Here is a 23,681-nt window from a genome sequence, read left to right as displayed (position 1 = left end):
GACCTAACAAAAGATGAGCTTTAATACTGCTTTATTTGGAATGCAAAGTAAATACTTATATCTTCTATTTTTAACAGTATTTCTGTGTAAGGCATTTACATTCACATGTAAAGAGATAGCAACATGATCCTTGATGTATTATAAGTTCAGGATGGTTTGGTTTCTGTAGATTCAGGACTTACTTTTTTGAATCTAGCTTTTGAAACTTTTAACCCAAAATTCCTTTTGAAGTTGCACTAGAGCTCAGAAACGAATATTCTTCTGAAGGTGATGAGATTGATTATATCCTTAAGTAGTCATAAATTAGTAGCAGCCATTAGGCAAGCAAGCAGATACAAAAATATGTACAAATAAGTAATGATCATAGTTACTGTGTGTAATTTTCTCCCTTTCTCTAGGAGCAGGCTTTAAGAAGCCAGCCAAGAGTTAAATTTTCCCTGGGTTTAATTGGGGTATCATTTTACTCTTAACATAGGCTAACTCAATACAGATTTATTTTCTCTACAAGCAATTAATTTCTTCCACAGGACAATTGTACTATTCACAAAGCTTTCATACATAAATACATATTTACACACCCACAATCTTGGTGGGAATGGCTGGGAGCACCACTGAAGGTGAAAGTCAGGAGGTTGTTCACAGCAACAGCCTAGAAAGGCAGGTTAGTCAGAGTCATCACTGCTGAAGTAGGAGCTGTCACAGTATTCTGCTGTGTAAAGGAATTTATGAATGCTTGGGTTCATCTTTGGTATCCAGTGTCTTGGCACTAGAAATGTTGAAAGATTGAACAAATCCACAAACACCTTGTATCTGTCACTGAAAAAGACAATTGGAACAATAATTCCATCAGTATAGAAGGCCATAATTTCTAAATCCTCAGTAATCAATCTTTCTAATGCAAATAACAAGATTCCTTGCAGTAAACCTCCTGAATGTTACAGAGCAAGAATCCAGTCCTGACTTCCGAGGGCATAGCAGATTAGGCTTAATAGGGATCTATAGTAACATCTTTCTTCTGAAAATCCAGAGTCCATAGGGTGTGATCTCTAGCAGCATTTATCTAGCAACAATTATGTTAACCTGAAATGAAGGTAGAGTGGGAGAGCTTTCTAAGAAAGACCATGGGCATTCAATCCTCAACATCAGTCTAACATCTGCTTTCTGCTCTCCCCTCTGTTCCATTGGTCGTGGTAGGAGTTGCTCACAGCACTACGTGGTGGTTCACGGCTCTTTGAGAGCAAACCTCAAAGAAGATCCTCTTTTAAGGGGTTGTGCAATTAGAGGTCATGCTAAGGAATAAACAAACTGTCACACAGTAGCTGGGGCTCACTTCCAGCCTCATTAACTTGGGCTAGCTGGCACACCAACTGAACAATGCAGGGATCACAGTATTGCTGTCACTGTAATGCCTTGACTGAGAATCACAGATGCCATGAGTGATCAAAAGGGACCTTTTTGCCCTAGAAGACTTGGAATTTATATGTCACTGATAAATAAATGTACAACAACCAAGGGGAGATGTGCAAGAGTCCCAGAAGAGAGTCAGCAGCCCTTTGGCCTTCAGTGAGCCATCTAAATTATGTCTCCCAGCATTAGAGTATTTATGAACTGCATTGTTGCAGGTACAGGAGAAACACGTTATTTGTACCTCACTGTTGAGCGCAAGTAGTGGTAGCCTGATGAGCCTCCAGTGCCAGCCTTGCCACCAATCATTCTGTGCACCAAACAGACATGGTTATCTAAATGATACAACAGGAGAAAATAGCACATGTTCAGTATACTTAAATATAAATAAAGGGTCACACTTATTGAAGGTCATTCAGAGATCTTTACAGGGATACAGAACACTTAGGTCTTCAGCAATGCAGGAGTTAATTCTACCATTCTTCAGTCAATTATATAAAATTATTGTTAATTCAGAATGAACACACTAATTATTACACGTTACTATGCTCTGAATACAGAATTATACATTCACTTATGTATAGATATGGAAGGAGGCAGAAGGAATGTTTGCATATAAAGACATATCATTATGACTTTTTGAGATAGATTGAAGAATAGATCTCTGTCTCTTAAGATAGCACACTTAAAACAGGTCAGAGAAGTGGTAGCTATACCCATATATATCTAATAATCACAGAAGTAGCTTTTTATCTTTCCTCTTGGCTGAAGTACAAACAAAAGGAGTCATTCCTAATGCATGAACTCCAAAGCTCGATTCTAAGACTGGGTGTAACTCAGAGGCAGAACAATTTATTTGCATCTAGAAGAGAGAGTGTCACAGTGAAAAAAGTCAAAACTTACATCTCCATTTAGTCATGAGCACATCGAGATCCATAAGGGAGGTAAGAAGCTGAAATGGAACCTGGAAACGAGGCTCCTCCCTATGAAAATGAAATAGAAGACAGTCAGACCTCTCAGCATAAGCTGTATTTTTCAAAGTTGCATGTCACCAGTGCTTAGTGACTTAAAGATTGCTTTTCCTAAATTGGTACTGGAATATCACCAGATATTTTAACAAATACTTCTGCTGTGTACGTCTTGATCTGCCCCTTTATTTTTGAACTCAGAAAAGGACTCCAGATCTTTCTAGGACAGGTAGAACAAGGCATTTACTAGTTACAATCTGAGAAGCAGCATCTGGTCAAGGTGCCCAGAGTGAATGTGCAACCTCCCATCCTTGAAGATATTCAGAACTCATCAGGACATGGCCCTGAGCAGCCTGGTCTGACCTTTGAGCTGTATCTGACTCATCAGGGTTCCTGTGGAGGGCTGAAATAGATTGCTTCCTGCAGCCCATTCTAGCCTAACTAAACCTGTGCTGCTGTTCTTAATCTTCACCTCTCCTCCTGCCAGTCACCATCAAAGACACAACATCACCTGTAGAAGTAGATCATCAAGGCCCCCTTCAGTGCTTTGTAGGACAGTCTCCTCTCTCCTGCAAAATACAAGTGTCCTCAGTTGGTTGCTCATTCTCCTGCAACTTCAGGGCTATAACAAGCATTTATAAATAACGTGTAAAACATACAAAGTACATATTCACATATGGTAATAAAATCTACCTTTACTGAGCAGATGTTCATGGCGTTTTTCATCAAATAATGAAAGTAATGTGTCTCTCTGCTTTTGGAATTCAGACAATAAGTCATCTTTTTCTTCTGATTCTGCTTTGGCCTTTGGTATTTAAAACAAAGACAAGCTTTAGAATTCAATAGGGAAAATTAAGCACTTGAATGACTCATTTTGCAACTTTTATTTAAATAAATACTCTGAAGTTTGAATCTTAGCTGTAAGAACTGTATTTGCAAATAAGATACATGAGTCACTGTCCTTTGAAAAGTACAATTACCAAGAAATGTACAATTAAATAGATTCCAACACAACCCAGAGAAATGAATATTCAAACAACCTGGCAATCTATTGCATTTCTTGGTCTAGAGGCCTTAAAAAGTTAATCATAATTTGTTTGAAGTCTGATTTATTTGTTTTCAAGGGAAAAAAATTACATCCTTGCAGAGCAGTGGCCAAGAAAATTGTAAATAAAAAAGTTTAGATAAGTTAGAAAGACATAAACAGATATTATCAGGAAGTTGATAAATTCTTATTATTTTTTTTCATTAAAAATGAAAATATTAAAAATGTTTGTAAAGCTGCAGGTCTTGAAATAGTCAGGGATTTTCTGATGCTTATTTGCCATTGCAATTCAAATGATCACATAGCAGCAAATTGCCATATACTGTTAAACAGAAATGGGCTCTTAATAGGGCCATTCCATATCCACAGCTCAGGAGCCCAAACTTCATATTCACTTTATATTGTAGATGCAAGTACTAATGAATAGTGAAGTTGTAGTTTCAGTAAAATCAAATTCAGCCCTTCCATTGATACTAATCCATCCCTTTTGCAATCCTGATCATCCATGTATCTCATGCTTTAAATCATCTCAGATGTCAAATTAAAAAAATATTCCTATTTCCTGAAGAATTTGCATTTTTTTCTGCTTCTTGCAGAAGAAGACTAATGAAGATTAAGTGAAGTGAGTGAGAAACTTTGAATAAGCCAAAAGTTAAATTTATGTCACAATGTCATTTTGCCAGATGTCTTTGCCTATAGTTAGTTCAAGAGTAAACTGATACCTGTATCAAGGCAAATTCCTCTTCTAGGCCTTTTAAAACATTCTCTTCAAATTGTCCCCAGAAATCAAATTCTTCTGAGTCAAGTCCCGGAGTTCTTTCCAGCCATGCCTTTAATAATAATAGCGTTAGTGGTAGTAATGATAATATATTCAAACAATAGCAATGCAACTGCATTATCCTAGAATTACAAGTTACAGCAACATAAATTCTACTGCTACAATTCTGGTTTAGCAATAAGCACATCTACAGTATCCTGTAGAAGGTCTTAGTGCTAAATTCAGCATGTCCATGTGGATGATGTACACCTGCATAATGGTGCCATACCAAGCCCATCAGGTTCCAGGTAGCATGGACAATGTTGGAAGACAGAAGCTGTCTCATTCTAAGGATATCTTTAAAACAAACTACAGAAAAACAAACCTTATTCCACATATATATAAGATAAGAGTAATGATAAGTCTCAGAAGGAAGACAGAGCCACCTATAGTTTTTAACCTCTCTAATAGCCATCACTAACAGTGGGACTATTTTTAAAATTTTCCTCCCAAAAGGGCTTATAGTCACAAAAAGCAATGCAAGTGAAACAGTGCATCTACATTCTTAGCTCACACTTCCACAATGCTATTTATCAGTTTAACAGCCAGAATTTTCAGATGAAAGCAAGATGCTGTGAAAAATCAGTTGGTTTACTAATTAACTCTCTTTCATGCCAAATTTGTCAAGAATCCAAAACACAAGTGACAGAGAACTTGCTAACATGCTTGTTTCTCTTAAGGTAGGAGAATTTGTCACTGAGACTAATGAAGGACATTCTTGGGAGATGGGGAAAATGAGGCAAGGTCCAAGACTGACATTATTACCTCCACAAGTTGCAGTAGTGTTGGTTCTTGCTCTGATTGAAGCAGCAGTTCATGATCCTGTCCCTTGAAGTTATCACGGTAATGCCTTCTGTTATAAGGGACTCTCAGGCTTTGGGGAACTCCAATCTTGTTCTCCAGCAAGCGAAACTGCAGGCTCTGAAAACCTGAGGCTGGGCTTAGGTAGTACCTTTGGGAACAGAAGAAAAGAAGATATAAAAATGCAGGATGTTATTTTACAATGGTGGATTTCTCTTGTTCTCTAAAAATTTTGTTCTCTAAAAACCCCCCATATTTCACATCTGAAGAATATCAAATAGCTATCTGAGGACTTTTTTATATGACTGCACTTAGGAAAAGGAAAAAAGAACCAAGCAATTTCAATGCAACTACAGTGCAATTATAATCTCATTTTCTAGTTCTGTATTCTTTGTGCATACACAGGTAGTGTAAATGTGTGAATTTGTGTTTTAAAAGGGAAGCTTTGTGCATGTGATGTACAGGAGGCAATGTTAGTGAATGTAATTCCCTTTCCAAATAGACTAAGCAGCTGCACCCCAAAAAGCTGTTACAAAAATTTTCACAGCAACAACATGCCAATAACATGCCATTTTAAATAGTCTTGATACACAACATAATTCCTATATATTATTATGTATAATAGTCCATACATGCAATATATATATCTGCAATTTGCCTTATCCTATAGAGCAGAATAATGCTCAAAAGAACTCCAGTGGAGGTTTTTTTTGAAGGATTCATTAATGGGAATCTTAAGAGTTAAATCATCTGACCATGCTGAAAAACAATTACTAATGAAAGCAACCTGAAATCCCACATTGCTAGGTAATTGTAATGCATTTTGAATTGTGAGTACAAGATTTGACAGTGACACATCATTGATTTAATCTTATGTTTACTTATCAAATGAGTATGTGGTTGAAAAGCTGAAGCAAGTATGGATCAAAATGGATGATTATCCCATGGATTTCCCCTGCTGAAGGGTAATACTCAATTCAAGCAAGTGAAGAAAATTCGTAGTTTCCTGCTCTTTTCAATAGGGAACATTAAAAGATAGAAGGGAAAAGGTACCAAAATGCAAAAGTGGACGGGATGCTGGATGGCACTGAGGTCACAAGGCAGACAGATATGCACAAGTGACACAAGCAGGAGAACAGGGAAGGGACACAGTGGGTGAAGCTGTAACACATGGTAGTGTGGTGAAAGGGCCTAGATGTAGAGAGGGAAGAGAAAGAAATGTGAGAGGTGAGATAAGCCAAAGGATCCAGAGAAAGCCAGAGCAGAAGGCAGAAGAGGTACAACCCAGCCCAGCAATGCACTGAGCTGCTCCTGGACAGCAGAACTTACTGGGGGAAAAGGACAAGGGACAGCAATGCTTCCTTGAGCACTGCAGACCCAAAGCAGCACCATGAAACCAAGACAGCTGAAATACCTGTTTGATAATCTAGAGAGAGTGCATGTCTCTCCCCCAAGCACTTCTATGATTTGCCATAGAGCAAGGCTCCAATCTGCAGTGCCAAGTTTCAACTAAATTGCTAGCAGAACCATGAGCTATTTCTGTTGTTTCTGCTGTTTTAACTTTTGACCCTGAAACCAGTCAGCAGAACCCTACACAGAAGAGTCAACAATTCACTTGTACTTCTTTGCAGAACATGCTGGACTCACAGTCAGGGTCAATTTCATAACTAACCCTTGCACTTTAATGTCATGTTTGCCTCTCCAAGGTGAGCTCTCAGCCTGCTGACAGACACCAGCACACATGCAAAATTCACAATCCATTCTAAGGATGAGAATTACCAGCTCCTGGATTGCTGTGGAGGAATAATAACTCTTTACCTGAAATCAAAGAAGTCCAATGCAGTCATAGTTTCCAAAACTGAGAACTGTTCCACAAGTAATTTCAGAATCAGTGAAATTCTGTTCATTCGAGTAATAACCTTCAGCATGTTCCTCTCATCTCTTACCTGTAAAAAAAAAATAAAGATCATAATCAGAATGGTGATTTGTCTAGATCCTACCTAGTTATTTCATGTCTTTTCACTGTTGTACATCACTATAGTTCCCAAGTCCTTCCCATGTGAAATCCATAGAGGCAGATTCTCATATGGAATAGAGCACTCTGGTTTTAACTTAAAACTGAAACTCTAAATTTCAAAGATTGAAATCCACTTTTTTCTGGCCGATGCTACATTATAGGTAGGCCTATCACACAGGGGTTTTTTTTCTTTTCTATGTTTTTGACTAAAATAGAAGACAAAGAAATTAAATTATAAAAATAATTTATAATTTCCAATAATTACAATATTATTGTAACTTAATATTATATATATGAAAATTATATACTTTCTGTTATAATTACTTCTAGAATAATTTCTATTTTTGCTCCATTCTGTAAGCCATAAGGCAGGTAAGGAAATTACTTAGAACTTGAGAAGCTAAATAATCAGACATCAGGAGAGCACATCTAAAACATTTCATCAGAAATGTGCATTAGCAAGCAGAGAAGAAGAGAAAAGACTCCATCTGGTGGGAATTAGATAATATTAAATGGAAAAAGCAGAAGTTCTTTTTTTCACTAAATTAAACACTCTGCCTGCAGAAGAGTCTGTTAAAATTCTATTCAGTTTCAATGGGATTAAACTTCTCTCTAAAATCTGGGCATGCAACCAGGAAATATCAGACTACAAAAAATGGCAGATGATATTCATTTCCCTAATTGCTTGGCTGTATATTTGACCTTAACATTGACATTTCAAATTCTGATCACAAGGAAGGCTTCATTTTTCACTAAAAAAAATATTCTTCTTAAGAACTGGTTATGGTAAGTTACAATTTGATAAAATAGTAAACTAAAATGCCAATGAAATTAGGAATATAATGGACAACAGAGAACATTTTCATTGGACCTTGAAAAGAAGGTTCCTTCTTTCAATCTGGTCCAGTTTCAAATCTGCTTCTTAGACACATGCTAATGATGTACTCAAGGTATTTCTCAAACTGCATGCAGTCAGATTTTTCTGTGGATGTAGTATCAATTCAAGAGTTTTCCATTCTTACCCACTGTTATAATGCGTGTTTAGCTTTGGACAAATGTGAAGAGTTGCTTATATTCATAATTTTCAGAAATTCTTGCACAGTATTACACTGCTTTGGATTATTGCTTCTCTGTTGGATTTACTATTACACAATCACAAAAATGAGTTCTCCTCACAGCAGATATTGGATGGAAGGAGACAGTATGTAGACTTCAGAAACTGAACAAAGGCAGAAATTACTTTTCAACATAAAAATACCTGTGAGTCTTCTGCTCTTTAGATTTGCCTCTGAGCTTGCTTTTTCTGCATTAGATATTTCCAACTTAAATTTCTGCAGTTACCCAGCAAGAGAGTATGAGAGCATTTTGGCCAATGAAATTGGCCCTGGAAGAAGATCTACACAAAAGGCATACTTCAGGAGGAAGTAAGATTTTGCTGATCAAAAATCTGTACTATCAGGATACAAGAGCCACTCAGCCAAATTTTATTTGGTCTTTTGATGCTGTTTCTAAAAAGAGCACATGTTCTTTAGTAAACCCAAGAGTGAGAGGCAGGAAGCAAGAGAAAATCAGGGCTCAATTTTCTCAAAATTCATATTTGTTTTAACTTACATGACCATTTTGAAAGATCACTCGCACAGAGTCCATTTCCCACAAAATCTGCTTAAACCAAAGTTCATATGCTACAACAAGAAAGATACTGTAAGCATCAACTTCAAGGTTACTTTTTTCTTCTTAGCACCAGGAAAAAAAATTCTTGCATGTTGATTTGAAATTAATAACCTACATTGACACTGCCAGTGCAAAAGAAGATACTGATACATAAACTTATTACTTGTTACAGTATTCTGTCCTCTTCCTGAAGTATTAGGCAAAATAATCTAGAGTTGAGAATACTGAAAAAAATTTTTAAATACATTTTACACATCAGATATTTCATCTGCAGATTGCTCATTACAAAAAGAGGAAAGAGAAAATCCAGATCTGATACTTCAATAAAATCTAACTCAACAACTGCTTACAAACTACGTGTTTTCTGTCAATAACAGAAAATATCATCATGCCAGGGTCTGAAAATCAGGAAGATATGGGCATTAGGGAGTGCCTAGCTGGTGTGCTGATTTCTAGACAGATTCTAGATGGCTAAAACTGGAATTTTAGAGAAGGCACAAGGCAGCACACAAAATTTGCCTACAATAACCTGCATAGCAGCCTGTTGTTTGGATGACACCAAGGTTTTCACCACCTTAATTTCTCTAAGAATAGAACCATCCATATCTTGGTTTACCAAATCCAAAGGTTATACTCATGGCTTCACAAGCAAAGAGTTGATTACTGCCTTACAATTTATATATGAATACATGCATATATAAAAACAGATAAAATACAGAGATACTGCTGTGCCAGTGTCTGAAATGAAAAAAAAAAAATGGTGTATTGCATGTGTCAGCACCAATTAACTCTCTGTGGCAAAAATATTAGTCAACCACCACCGCACTCCTCCACTTACCTTGATGTGTCACAATAAAAAGATGCTCATCATGGATTTTTTTCCCTTTCTTCTCACTCTCAAGTTCTTGAGCATTCAATATTTTGTTCAGCTTAAAAATAAAGGTAAGAACTGTTCTTTAAAGTTCTGCTATCAGTAATGGTAGTCTTACTGCATACAGCGAATTTTTAAGAATAATATTTTTAAAAATACATATACAGACCTCACACTCTAGGTTTTATGAGAAATTTGACTAAATTGTCTCAGGTATGACTTTTACTTTTTAATTAGAAAAAAATCTTGCCTGAAATAGAGCATTTAGGCACCTCAAGTAATAACGTTTTGACAATTTTTATTACATAAATTTATATATGCATAGTTTAAAAAAACAGAGAAAACAAAATATCCAGCATATCTTCCAGATTTTAGATCTATACTGTCCTGTCCCATGAAAATAGAGTTCCTATAGTAAAATTCTGGGTAATCATGCAACAACATCAGCCTAAGAGTTCTGAGTTGAGGCAGTAATAATAACTTCAGTTCTGACATTACTAAATTTTTTTCTTAGTCAAATCTAGAATCTAATCATAGCTGTTTTCAAATGAATCTTTGCAAAATTCTAAAGAGTATGTCAACAAATCAAAGTTGGCATACTCTTACTTTAGTTCAAAAGCAGAGTAATTCCCTTCAGTTCATGCTGTCTAAAAAATAAAAACCCAAAATAACTTCTGGATTCTTTTACTATCTATGGTATTTTATTTGTACTTATTTCTTAATTTCCTAATTCATCTAGCTTTTGCAGAAAAGGGGTTTTTTGGGGAGGTTTCTTTTATGTTCCCCCCTAGTCATCATCTGACCCCTGAAATCGATTTTTCCAGCCAAGTATTCTGGACTTTCAAGGACATTGCGCATATCCTGCTGACGTGCAGAAATTGCTGACCAAAGAAAGCTTTTAGTGGTGTGTCACTTTATAGTTTACCAACATAGATAATTCCCTACCAACCCCCCCAAAATATCCATGTTCCTTGTAGTTTGAGAAGTCTTCCCACAGGGCACCTTGAGGTCCCAGCTGAGATGGGCACTCCTGCATGGGAGACCTGTCTCAGTAAGTGTCAGTCACAGGTGCTGCCTCAAGAGCAACCAGGACTGCCAACATGAAATCATTAAACTTACTTGTAGGTATTCTCCATAGATAAGCCCACCTTTGCTGGCTTTATTTACTCCTTCTTGAGATTTGTCATTATTTTCATCTTCCAAAGATAGCTTGCTAAAATTAAATCTAAGAAGAAAATGAAGTAAATATGTAAATTGTTTAATTAAAGAATTATGAATATACCTGCCTTTTTACTAACATCTACAGTTCAATCAATGCTTTATTTTGATAAACAGAACCAGTAAAGCAGGCTTTTGATAAAAACTGAAATTCCTCTTGTCACAGTAACAGCTGGTAACATCACATAAAATAACAAGTGCTCAGACAAGTCCTTGTATGATCTGTACTCATTTAGCAACAGCTAAATGATAGCTACAGCTGCAGCTATTTGCTTGTAATAAGTAATTCCTCTCTGAGATTTCATGTTTTGCACTAACACCTTATCAATTGAATTGAATTTATAAAGCAAAAAAGAAAGAGGAAGGACTCACAGGTAATTCTTCCCCGCAAAGGGGCACTGGCTCATGGTTTCTGGATCCAAGCTTGCTGAGCTGCACACGGGGAAAAACACCCTGTGAGTGTTCCCAAACCTGCTGCAGCTCCCTTTTATGTAGCCTTATCTCACTGCCAAGGCCAACCCCCAAATTGCCCTCCTTAGCCCTCAGCCCATCTCCACTATTCAATAATGACAGAAACAATCACAGCACAAAGGTCAGGAGCTTCATGTGTTGTTGGCTCTCCAGGACCGTGTTTTTCCCTGCCAGTTAAAAAATGAATGGATGACAAGCTTGTTTTGTCCTAGGGCACAAGTTTTTTGTGCTTTTTACTGCAAGGTTTCCACCAGTTGCTTCTTTGGATGCAGCTGTATGGTGTAGTGTGTAAGTTGTAAGTCAATGAGAGGTCTGTGTGTGATAAAAAAGGCAATATTTAATAAAACCACTAATTTTTAGAGTAGGTTTTTAACCTGCAGCCTTTTGTATCAGGATACTATTAAGTTTAAAAAATCAGACACAGGGAAAGAGAAAAGAGGGGTGGCGGTGGGGGTGGAAGTAAAGAAATGTGTTTCCATGACAGACTAAATAGTGCCTATTCAAAGAGATTTCAAGTAATACATATAATTTTTAAATAATGTACACAGATTAAGTGAAGTACTAAAAACATCATGAACCTCTCATGCTGGTTTTCCAAGTATTTAAATCAGAATAATTTCTCAATTTTATCTCCTTGCACAAAAATTTCAGTATCATTTATTGACAAATGTTACTCAATTCTATCTAGTCATCAGCTTAACACACAATGAAGTAAAATGTAACTAGCATACACTTCTTTTCTGCCTGCCAGCCCTTTCTGAAAAAAAAAGTTAATGCTCAGTTTCACTGCAAACAAAACTGCAGGACCTCTGTGACCCTGGATCATTTGCTCTCTGCAAGACTTACTCTGCTTAGTGGTGTCTGTGTGGTGGTTTCAGCTGTTCCAGTCACTTAAGAGTAGTTTTCTCATTAAAAAAATGCAGATGTAGGATGTGGGTGATGGGATGGATACCCCGTTCAGCCAGATGTCATTTCTCAGGCTTTACACAAATCAGCTTAAAATAAAGTTGAGCCACAAGAAATGTAGGACTTCACTTAAGCAACTGACCAAGCAAGGTCAAGGAGTTCTTCCTTCCTTATATAAAACCTGACAGAAGAAAATAATTCTCTCCTTACACACACCTACACATGTGCTCAGTGATGCAGACAACTAGAGATGAAAGTGAGAACATCAGAAACCAAATGTTGAAAGTCACTTTTCACATATTTGCACTGAAACAGCTTGATTTACAAATGTGGAAATCTTGCACATCCATATATCTCAAAAGAAAAAGAAAGGTTATCTTGTCATTCCTGTGTATCTTCACCTGAAACATCCAGACTGAGCATGCATAATGAAATCAAGCTGTTATCTTTTCTCATGGCACAAAGAAAGAAAGAATGTGAAACTAGTAAAACTAAGGACAGTTGGAAAATATTGAACTTTTAACCTCACAAAATATGTTAATGTATGTTTTCTTGTGCAGTTTTATTTTCTTCTGTGAAATACAGAGAATTGTAAACTTCCGGTGCAATGATCTCTGACAGGCAACCTTTACATTGCCTACCCAGTAGGCAAAGGACTTTTATGTAGCAGAGCCCTTTTACAATCTCCACTTAACAAAACATTAACTCCCTATTTGGGAAGTAATAGTACCATTAATTCCCTCAGGATTAGCAAACTCACTTGAAATCTAGCTGGAGATATTGTCTAAACAACAACTATACAAACATCCCTTCCTATTCAGCAACAGACAGCCTTCAGTCAATCAAGTAAATTAGCCAGACAAGAGCAATTTAGAAAGTTTTTTCCAGTGTTTCCAACATGTCAAATTCCTTGTTTAAGGATCTCATAGCTGCTTGGTCCCAAAGCTGTAAACTGACCAATTCCTAAAAAACTGGGTTATATTATGGATAATATTTGCATCCATTCATTTAAGAAAATTTAATCTCACACTAGCTGAATTCAGCTCTCTAACCAACTACAATAGATCTCAAACTCTCCAAGATCAGTGGAAAAAGATATCTTGATGAGGACTGGAAAACCCCTGAAATAAAACCATAGACAATGGTTTTCAGACATAGACAAGGTCATTCTTCTCACTGGCTGCCTTCATCTGATCTCGATAAGGCTTCAAAGTATGTAATTAACTTGGTAGTAAAATAATTTAAGTGGCTTGTATGACCTGATTATGAAACTGTCTCTTGGCAGTGTAGATGACAGCACAGCTTACAAGAGCCCTCAGGTTTGGATCAGCTCAGAGCCTTGAACTCTGACATGGCTGCAGATACCCTTAGAAATAAATGTGCTTCTGCCATGCTGCTCAAATTTGGGGCTCACTGTAGGGACCTGATTTTTATTTGGATGTCCTTTATATCCTGACAGAAATTTGTAGCCACTTTGTCATCTCTCCCTACTAGTATAACCATAAACAAGTCTTGATGAAAAAAAGCTCTTCAATGTGAATGTATCCAAAAGCAAAACATAACTTTAATTTTAAATTATGGTATTGCTTTTTGATCAAAATGTACCTTCACTTCCCTTTTTCATGCTGAACTCTCAAAACCACTAAGAAGCAGATCTAGCCACATGCATAACTCGCTGTTCATGCTGCAGGTGACTGAGCAAGGCTGTGAAAACCAAGAGTGTGTGTGCCCTTGAGCTTTTATTTAGTTTTTTGTTAATTTACTTTTAACATGTGAAAGTCAGATAAAAAGCCTTCTTTTCATCACAGAGGGCTCTAATCTTCAGCAGACAGTGAGAATGTTCTGTTTTGTGACTGGGCTGAATACAAGACAAACAGTTACATACAACAGGAAAAAAAACCAAAAAAAAACCGCCAAAAAAAAACCCAGAAAAAAAAACCAAACCAAACCAAACCAAACCAAACCAAACCAAAAAAAAAAAAACAACCAAAACCCCCCCACAGCTTCCCAGAACTGCTCATTGTGGCCTTCAAATGCACTGTCATGGCCTTCATGACCAAGCCTGGGAATTGTTAAGCACCCCTGTTAATTCACCCTGTCCCCCTTTCCATTCACCTGCCCTTCCCCAGGGGGATGTGGGGTGGCTGGACTGGGTGCAATAGGGCTGCAGAGCAGAGAGAAACTGAATTTACTTGGACTGAGAGCAGTGGTTCACATGGGCAAAAAGGGAGCCCCTCTCTAGCCTGGCTGAGGGAGGTCCCATGTAAGGCAGAGGTGGCCTGCAGCATGATTAATGGATACAGCCAGAGCCAAGAGTTTGCATGTTCTCACTGTGGGGCTCTCTGTCTGAAACATTATGGTCTGATGAGGACAGGTAAGTAAGACTGACCTTCTACACACTGTCATGAATCCAAAAAAAGGATGGATTGGAAGTGACCTGTTCACCCAAGCCAAATCTCAAGTTTTCCTACATGAAATCACTTATGGAGAAGAAAAAGTACACACACAAGTGGTTTGGACAGTGTCACCCATTCTACTGCTCAAACTCTCATCCTGATTACAAAATCATTACAAATCAATTTGTTTGTCTAATGTTTGCTAAGTTGAAGAAAGAGCTCAGAGAGCTTTTGACTGCAAACAAATGACGCTTGAAGCTTCCCAACACTCTTGTCCAACAATTGCAGACTAGGAGCTACCCAGGACACATGGCTTCTACCTATGTAACAATGCCTGCAGTCAAAGATCCAAGTAGGTCAAGCCATGCTGAAAAGTTTCAAAGAGAAAGTAAAAGATTTCTTGGGAAGAGCTATAGGAACAAAAGAAACAACTGTTAAAAAACAAAACAAAACACCATCAGCAAAAAACCAAGCCAAAACAAAAAGCAACCCAAACAAACTAAAAAGCAAGCTTATAGTGCAATAATTTCCCCAGAATATTCATGTAACTTTCCAATTTTGATAGCCTGTGACTTCCTAAGATTTCTGTTCTTGCATTTAATAACCTTTTTGTGGATTCTGTGACTCCACAACCTGCAGCAATGAATTCCATAACTGAAGTACACATCATGGGAAGGAGTATTTCCATGTGTAAGTTTCAAACTTCCTGCTAAATAATCAAGTCATTCTCATTTCTGTTTGGTACTAATTCATGGCTAATGAGAAATAGGTGCACTATACCTTTGTAGTCCAGGCACCCTGTTCTAATTTGTGCAGATTCTGCTGCAGCCTTTGTGAGACAAAGTACTCAAAAGAAAAATACCTTTTCTACATACAGATGTTGCATTGTTAATTTCATAAAATTATAGTGATGAAATAATTTTGATAACAAGCACACAACTATAATAGTGAAATACAGTGCAGCAGCTACCGTTTGGGTTGACAAAGTGCAACTCAAATTGTAGAGGTGAAGCCCCCAGTGTGCTAAGCCAGAACCTCACTGTGCTGGCTACTCTGCCAGTACTGAACAAAAATCACTTCCTCACCCAATAATAACATAGCAAGAGATATGTGAAAAAAGACACAGAAAAGGAAAGTGAAGAGCAGAAGATAAACTTGGGACCAAAATGTGTCCTCTGTGTGTTTTGTGATTTTCTAAACTGGACTTACTATCTAACTAGCACTTGAAATTAACAGTTGGTTTTAAGAAAACTAAAATTTGGTGACTCCAGGCTAAAACAAACAAGCTTAAAGTTGATGCAATATTAATAATCCAATCAGACATTTGTACCTGGGGGAGGAACAGAGATCAAGGTCTTGCAAACTACAAACAAAGAGATGAGATAGTGCTGGAAAGAAAAAAAAATTCTTTCTAAATACTGCATTTGTTCAAATTCTTAAACACAAAGAACTGTGTCATCACTTCCCAGAATACTTTTAACTTCCATTTATGCTTCACGCATCCCAGCACAACCTTTCCCTCACCATCTCTCATTTGTGGCTCAGCAGAATGCAGCAGTATTTCTTTCACATGCTGATAATTTTTGACTGATAATTATTCCCCAAGTATGGAAAAAACGTTCTTTCACTTCTATTGCTCAAACACCCTGCCTTCATCAATGTAAATGGATCAGTGCCAGTCAGAACTGTAAACTTAGGAGAAACAACATGTCTTGAACACATTCCACAGCGTTGTCCCAAGGCAAACCTATCCCCTACTCATGCCTTGCAGCCACACATTGCAGGGCACAGTACTTTAGTATATAAAGTATATGACCCTTTAGGCTGTTTTTCCCCTCCTGAACACCCCAGCCCTGGTTACCTGTCAGGCCCAGTGAAGCACAAACCTGGAACCATAAGCTACTCCCATCCTCCACGTGGCTCAGCTCGTGTTGCTGTTTACTCCGTGGCACAGCTGCCTGGCAAGTGCAAAGGGCTGGTTTAGGACAAACGTTGACAAAAATGTGCTCATCTCATCCCATTCAGCATTATCATTAACAGATGGGTGATGGAATAGTTGTGCACTTCTTGAACTGACAAATGAGAGCAGCCTGGAAAGTCTAATAGCATGCTGGCAGATAGGAGCTGGAATACAAAATTACCTTAATGCAATGAAATTAATAAAGTGCAGCTTCTGTGATGCAAAGAGCAATACTTTTGAACTTCAGCCATGATAACCAAACTTAAAAATAAGTTCTTTAGAGCAAATCTTATACTGGAATTTTAAAATAGCAACTTTCTACCTGGCATGGAACCCCTCACTTCTATCCAGCATCAGAAATCCATTTATCCATTACATTATGTCCTGGGCACCACTCTTCAAGACAGATGAAGACAATGTGGAAAGGGTTCAGAAGAGGATGGCAAGAACAACAAATGTTTGATGTAGAAAATATGGCCCCTTAAGAAAGATGGAAATAATTGACCTGTATAACTAAGAGAAGATTGTGGATGGAAAAGTGAGAAATTCTTTCCTTTCAAAAGAAAGGGCAATAAGCAACTTCCAATACACCACAGGATGGGAAAAGGAGTAACCTAGTTTAAATTATGTCAGGATAACACCGGGATAAGAAAACAAAAAATAAGGAAATTCTAGTATCTTTAATCATTAGAAAACAATTATGAGAGCTCATGATTTCTCCAGTCATAGCTGATTCCTCATCAATGTAGAGAGAGACTCAATGAGTCTTCAAAGTCTACTTGAGCACCTCCTGCTGCAGCCCCTTCTGCCCCCCATTGCTGAATCCACTTTCAGCACATGCTCTAGGGAAGGAGCAAGACAGAGGCTTGCATATACTATTAGTTACCAGCATTCCATGAAATGGCAATGGCAACACATTGCAACAATCCAGGCAGTGATCACTCCATTGTTATTTTCCTGTTTTGCCTTTTTCTGCTAATGTTTTTTGTATTAATTGAGTAAAAGTATTTGTAGTCTGCGATATTAGCAAATGCATTACTTCTGTCTTAAAAGCAGATAATATTTGAGATGCTTCTATTAAAAGAGAGAGCTAAGGAAAACATCAGAAGCATTAATGTCAAAAAAACACTAATAGAGGGTGATGCAATGTAACAGGCATTGGAAAGAAACACTTTAATATATTCTAAGAAATACAATATTGTCCAATGAAAGCTAAATATACACCAAATACATAATGTGTACACATGCATTTTATCTCAGCAACCCGTAAGAATTCTCAGAAGACATTTTGCTGCAACCAGGCTACAAAGAATGAACTTTATCAGAAAGAAGTTATCTATTTGTCTCAGGAAATAGCTATGTAGTTACTCTGGCTGCAGCATTACTTTTTAGTTTAGCACCATAACAGCAGAACTGAACAGCACTTAAGATTGACTTCAAATAATAATTTGAGTACAAAATTTGCATTATGTGTGAATGCAAAAAACGGTGACCACCTCTGTCAACAGCTGGTTTTCCTATGTTTACTGCATTAAGTATTAGGGAATGTGTGGTTTTAATAACCAGATACATATGGAAGGAGTGAATGGCCAGAACAAGCTGTCTGTGACCAATTTACAACCTGGAACCTTTTTGTCCATGCCATTTGGGAAGGATGAACAAACATAAGATGGTTGATCTTAGCCCATTGGTGTTTGCTTAAGAATTAATATAAAGCAACCATAAAAGAAATTTTTCAAAATAAATTTCTCATGTAAAACACAAGGGGACAACATAAGCCTTGTTCATCTAAAGTATTGCATAAGCATAACAATTCTTTGTAAGGCAGCAACATAATTAAAAAAAAGAAAGTTGAATCACTTGCTGTATAGAGAGCCAAGTAACTTACAGTTTGTGCTTCTTAATTCTATACACATAGCAGTATAAAAGATTAACATGATTTGTTTTATGAACTCAAGCAACTCGGGCAAGAGGTGTTGTCTGGGTTCTGTGAATTACAGTGGTTTGCATTAGTAGGAGTCAATGGATCTGCAGGGCTCAGAAACTGCTCAGCAGAGCATCAGCTGGGCTCAAGTTACAAACATCTAAAAAACTGCTTGTGTCAACACAAGTGCTGTGCAAAACTTGCCCTGGCAGAGAGTCCCACCAGTGAGGCAACAGTGATGAACGGAGCTGGAAATTCCAAGCAGTAGAGTACAGAAACCTGTCAGCCAGGAGTAATTAAATGGAATTTAGTGCTTTACCTTGTTGCTTGTAGCATTAACAACACAGCCAGAAAATAGCAAACAACCAGGCAGTGAGGCACCAAGGACCCAAGCTGATACACTTGGTAACCCAAGAACTCTGTAGGTGACCAATGGGACAACTACTAACAGAGGGAATGAAGTAAAGAGATCAGAAAGAGAATGTGAGGGGGTTTTTTTCTTGTTTTTTCCTAAAGCAAATAATGAAGTACATCCCAGGTTTGAATCTTCTAGCATTTTTATTCACTTTTGTTAGATGTTCAGCTCTTTTCTTTAAATAAATTTCAAACAAGACAATTTTGCACATTAACAAAAAAAGCAGCCTCTGTACTTTTGCATAAGGCCTTGCTGATTGTGGCCTGCATGTATATTCATCCTTGCCTGCAGGGTTAGTTCTTAGGAGTACCAGCTCATTTTTGCTGAAATGTCCATAAGAACATGAAATCTGGAGCTGGATCTGAAGGCAGCAATTCAAAGTGTGGATGAACTATATCCTGTTCCTGCTAGGAACCCAGTGAAAGACATTTTACTGCCCTCCAGACCAGGAAGGGGCTACTTATTAATTTCAAGAGAAGCAATTCAGTTCTGAACAGCACAGTATTTTAGCAAAGATCATAGGCCTTTCTAAAACAAAAGGAAAATATATGAAAGAAATTTGTAAGGTGATGCAATACACAAGTGCACTTGTACTACTATTAGCATAATAAGTAATTGAAATGTATATAAAGGTGTACATCTGATCCTGTAATCAAAATTATCTCCTTCACATTGCAGACTGTGCTAATAAAAGGCAAAACATAGCAACCCCAGCAGGTAAATTACCCAGTCCCATGTGGCATTGAGAATCACCTCCCATTTGGTGTTCTATAAAAGCCACTACCTGGCAATGATCACAGTGGTAAGGCAGCTTCTTGTCCATCCCTTCCTTACTGAAATAAGCACGGCCTCATGGACCAGCTCAGGAGATTCATTCAATGGGATGCCAAAGGTATGTAACTAGGTATATTAGAGTATTTTACCAACAGCTTTGTTATTTGTCATCTTGTCCAAAAGTAGCAATATCTTGTACCTTTTCAAGATACAACAAAGAAGGGAGAGCTCAAAAAAGCTCATAGAAAAAAAATTGTATGCTTACTTAAGAAATTTTAAAAACCTTTAGCTATTGGCCCTCTGTGTAGTTAGAATAAAGCTAATACAGTTTTAACTAAGCAATTGCTAAATAGCATTTTCTAAAGAAATCTGGAAGTAGAGTAAGGATTCTTTAAGGCATTAACAAAGTAGTGCTAATGAAAGCAGCAACATGCTACTATTAGATAATCCTATACATTAAAACCAAAACCTTTAATGTTTTTCTCAGGTGAAACATCATTTTTACTTACTAATATTTACTGTACTAGCTATGCACAGGAGGAGAAATACAGCTTAGCTTAATGTTTGCTTAGATTCAAAGTTATACCTCTGCTGATTAAGGTAACTAGTGTTTTTTGAAGGCACTTGGCTTCTATGTAGGGACATGCTTTCATTCTCATACCTAGCACAGTGCATGCAGGAGAAATAAATAGTCACAGCATTATCCTTGGAGAAAAGGATCTGATTTGCCTGTGATCTCTTGTTGGAGTCTACAGGCAGTAGATGCAGAGATGTAGGAGTGTAGGAATGTACTTCTCCCTCTGCTCTGTTTTGGGGAACATGCAAAGAACTCGTCCCACTGTCCACGTGCTAGTGAGAGAGAAGCCTAGAGCAAAACCAGAAATCTTCTCCATTCCAGCACGATGTACAAAACCACACATGGCTGAACAGATATGCAGTGGGCTCCAGCAGTCACTAGAGCTTGGAGAGAAACTTTTGAATGGTTTTGTAGCGGAAAACTGTCTGATGATAAAACGAGGTCAGAGTAAATTACATAACTTTGATCAAAGTCCTTACACAGACCTTAAAAGAGCAACATAAAGTAAATTCTTTCCCTTCAGAAACATTTTGAAATCCAGCACCATCTGGGATTTCATTATCATGGTCCAGAGACTGTGGGCCAAAGGAATGCCCCAGAGTACTGATGTGGTCACGATGTGGCTGATGTGGCTCTGGCAGATGACTCTTACATCCCTTTGTTCCTTTGCCCAGCTGTAATAGCCTCCAGTAACTCAGTCTTAAAAAGGCTATATTCTCTTCCCACCACACATGCAAACTATTAAATCTAATTTTTTTATAAAAACAGAAGAAGGGAAGCAATTAATTGCTGTTAAACACTGATCTAAATAATAAATTTTCATATATTAAAAACTGTCTCACAAATTTTCTTTGATTTACTGTTCTTATGGACTTACTTAATGCCAAAGCAAAGTAGTGGATGGCAATCCATAAAAGAAGCACTTTGCAAAAAAGAGTGATCCAATCTTGACAAGGTACAAAAAAAGGTCTCATGAAGTTTCCCTTATATGGATATTTTGGGAGAGAAAATGTTTAAATACATGTCTAAAAGATTATTCTGTATTAAGCATAGGAAAGTTACTGCAGTTCCAGATATTGACTACATTCATTATTGTTATAGCCCTTTTTAAACTTTAAAAATTGTTTGGTTTGGTTTATTTTAATATCAGTTTATAGAAAACATGATACAAATGAAAACTAAACCCATCTCATTTCAGAGCTATGGAATCAGACAAGTGTGAACCCAAGAAAATGAGATTAGATATTCTTTTGAACCTGCAACCTTCCAATTCTTATCTTGAAAATTTTAATAGTGAAAGAGTGAAATTCCCTTTCATATCATTCCATATCATTCATTTTAAACCTAATTTGTGAGAGCATGTGTGAAGGACTAGTCCTTTATGGAGTTGTTACTGTAAAAATTAGATGTTTAACTTTTCTCATAAACTCACAGCAACTTATGATTTAAGAGCCCTGAGGTATGTCAAAATCCTATCTTTCCCCCAGAAGTGGAACTACTCTTAAATTAAAGTGCTTAAACATTTGTGGGCTTGAAATACTGCAAGATACACTTTATACTTAGGGCAACACTGAGCCCACCTCTTAGCACACAATTATTCCATCCTCAGAATCAAGTTCATTACTTAAAGAGAGAATTTACAATTAAAGGGAAAATTTACATCAGAATTATGTGGATTCCTTTTTTTCAAGTGATGGTTAAATGCTATTTTTTTTTTTTTTTACATTTCAACTTTGTTCCACATTCAGGAACACTGGAAAAGATACGGTTGTGTTTAATAAAGAAACTGCTGCCAGATTGGGAAGACAGAAGGAAGTATCACGAGGAGTTTGCCTCCTCCACTTCATTCCATGGTGTGCATAACATTGTCCACAGGCAGAGCAAGGCTCGCAGGGTGCTGTGGCTGCTGGTGGTGGCAGGCTGCCTTGCCACTGCTGTCTGGCACATCTGCAGCCGCTTCATCTACTACTTCAGCTGGCCAACCACCACTACCATGGTGGTTCAGTACGTGGAAAAAGTCAAGTTCCCCGCTGTGACCTTCTGCAACTTGAACAGGTAAAAATTATGTTTGTTGTTTGTTCTTAAGACACAACAAATCTTTATCTGAAAGCAGTCAGGTTCCACCACCTGTTTGGACAGATCACATAAACCAAGGCAAATATGGCTATGAGGGACATGTCTTCCACACCACCACATGATACTTAAAAGAAGATTAAAATATGAGAATCAAGAAAGGGAGGTTGCTTTTATAATCTTCCCCTTCCTTCAGATGACATGATTTTTAAGTTTCACAACAGAAGTTGGAATAGAAAAACTCTGGTGATAGTGTTCTATGTAGGAGTGTTGCTTTTCAGTGTAACTAAGGGACAGCCATCAGCCACATTCAAGTTAAAATAAAAGACAAGATTAACAAATGATTTTAAATAGAAACTTCATGCAAAGGTAAAAATCTTAGGTAAAACAGATATTCCTTTTTCAGAGATGCTCAGCCTTTACAACTCCTGCTGATGTCCGGAGTTTTTGCAGGAGGAAAGCATTTGGGTTCTTTGGAAATCGTGTCTCTGAACTTCACTAGAGATTTCTGCATTTGAAGACAGTGGCCAACATTCAGTGTAGCCAATTCAAAAATAATTTAATAAAGTTTTGGTCTGATTTTTAGAGCAAAAACATAATTTAGGAACAGTTTTAGAAACACAGAAAGTTTATCCATATGTTTTTCTCAAAAATTAGTAGTTTTCTCATTTTCCACCTTTTGCTGGCAGAATCAGCCAGAAGCCCAAGCCTTAGAGGCCTGGAGTCGTTCTGCCTCCCTCTGCACCTCCTCATTTCCTGCATAAAGCTACCCTGGGTTACACACATGATGTGCACTGCAGACAGAAGTCCCTCTGACTGCAGTGGGCTGGCTGCTATAAACAAGCCTCAGTTCTTGTAACTATAGCAGCAGCACACTGTAAGGAGTCAGCCACTGAGCACAGCATTTTCCCATCTAAGTAGCAGTTTGCTGCCGTACCCATCTGCCAGTCACGCTGTGCTTATCCTCCCCTCCTGTTTTTATTAACTGGCATTTTTTCATTAGCAGGACAAAGAGGCACAGCACCCCCTTTATCTTTATTTTTTGACTCAAATTTAGTGGTGAAGAGCTGTTCCTCTAACTTTCCTTAAACTGGGGCATTAAGATCTATTACACAAATATGTTACATTAATACATTTTAAAAAATAACTTTATAACTTCTGTAAAGCCTTTGCTTCAATAAAGAACTTCAATGCTGTACATAAGGAAAGCACCACCAAAATCTCATCATGTTTTTGAGACTTTTCAAGTGGATTCAAAGATCACCTTTGATTTAAACCACCATGCCACCAGCTCAGCTGTCTACAGCGGGGTGTAGTGCCTTAGTAAGCCAAGTACATGAGACTACTGCAAATGTGCTTAGAATTCAATTTCC

The 23,681-nt window shown here is 37.5% G+C and overlaps 2 protein-coding genes across 3 annotated transcripts in view; one reads left to right on the top strand and one right to left on the bottom strand.

Annotated features, from left to right (window-relative positions):
* Positions 1 to 14: 14 nt before the first annotated feature.
* The window catches only part of TDO2 (tryptophan 2,3-dioxygenase), a 27,770-nt gene continuing 4,103 nt past the window's right edge, over positions 15 to 23,681 (bottom strand). Inside the window, exons 2-14 of the mRNA XM_071431945.1 lie at positions 16,472 to 16,543; positions 11,185 to 15,973; positions 10,714 to 10,819; positions 9,562 to 9,652; positions 8,664 to 8,734; positions 6,854 to 6,981; positions 5,000 to 5,186; positions 4,140 to 4,247; positions 3,066 to 3,177; positions 2,884 to 2,941; positions 2,308 to 2,387; positions 1,649 to 1,739; positions 15 to 816 (exon numbers count right to left, since the gene is read on the bottom strand). Coding sequence (XP_071288046.1) covers positions 663 to 816; positions 1,649 to 1,739; positions 2,308 to 2,387; positions 2,884 to 2,941; positions 3,066 to 3,177; positions 4,140 to 4,247; positions 5,000 to 5,186; positions 6,854 to 6,981; positions 8,664 to 8,734; positions 9,562 to 9,652; positions 10,714 to 10,819; positions 11,185 to 11,219 — 1,221 coding nt within the window. The 5' untranslated portion in view covers positions 11,220 to 15,973; positions 16,472 to 16,543 and the 3' untranslated portion in view covers positions 15 to 662. The remainder of the gene's footprint in view (positions 817 to 1,648; positions 1,740 to 2,307; positions 2,388 to 2,883; positions 2,942 to 3,065; positions 3,178 to 4,139; positions 4,248 to 4,999; positions 5,187 to 6,853; positions 6,982 to 8,663; positions 8,735 to 9,561; positions 9,653 to 10,713; positions 10,820 to 11,184; positions 15,974 to 16,471; positions 16,544 to 23,681) is intronic.
* ASIC5 (acid sensing ion channel subunit family member 5) overlaps positions 19,737 to 23,681 on the top strand; it is a 16,577-nt gene continuing 12,632 nt past the window's right edge. The window contains exons 1-2 of one of the 2 annotated variants that reach the window (XM_071431944.1): positions 19,737 to 19,776; positions 21,984 to 22,290. In XM_071431944.1, the coding sequence (XP_071288045.1) occupies positions 19,737 to 19,776; positions 21,984 to 22,290 (347 nt within the window). Of the gene's footprint in view, positions 19,777 to 21,805; positions 22,291 to 23,681 lie in introns of those variants that run through there. The other variant, XM_071431943.1, reaches the window with a different exon arrangement.

This window comes from Agelaius tricolor, unplaced genomic scaffold, assembly GCF_023055355.1.
Source record: "Agelaius tricolor isolate 1412-34295 unplaced genomic scaffold, bAgeTri1.0.p SCAF_8, whole genome shotgun sequence".
In the NCBI taxonomy this organism is placed as follows: domain Eukaryota; kingdom Metazoa; phylum Chordata; class Aves; order Passeriformes; family Icteridae; genus Agelaius; species Agelaius tricolor.
Note: the sequence above shows the minus strand (reverse complement) of the source record. Positions and strands in the feature narration are given on the sequence as shown.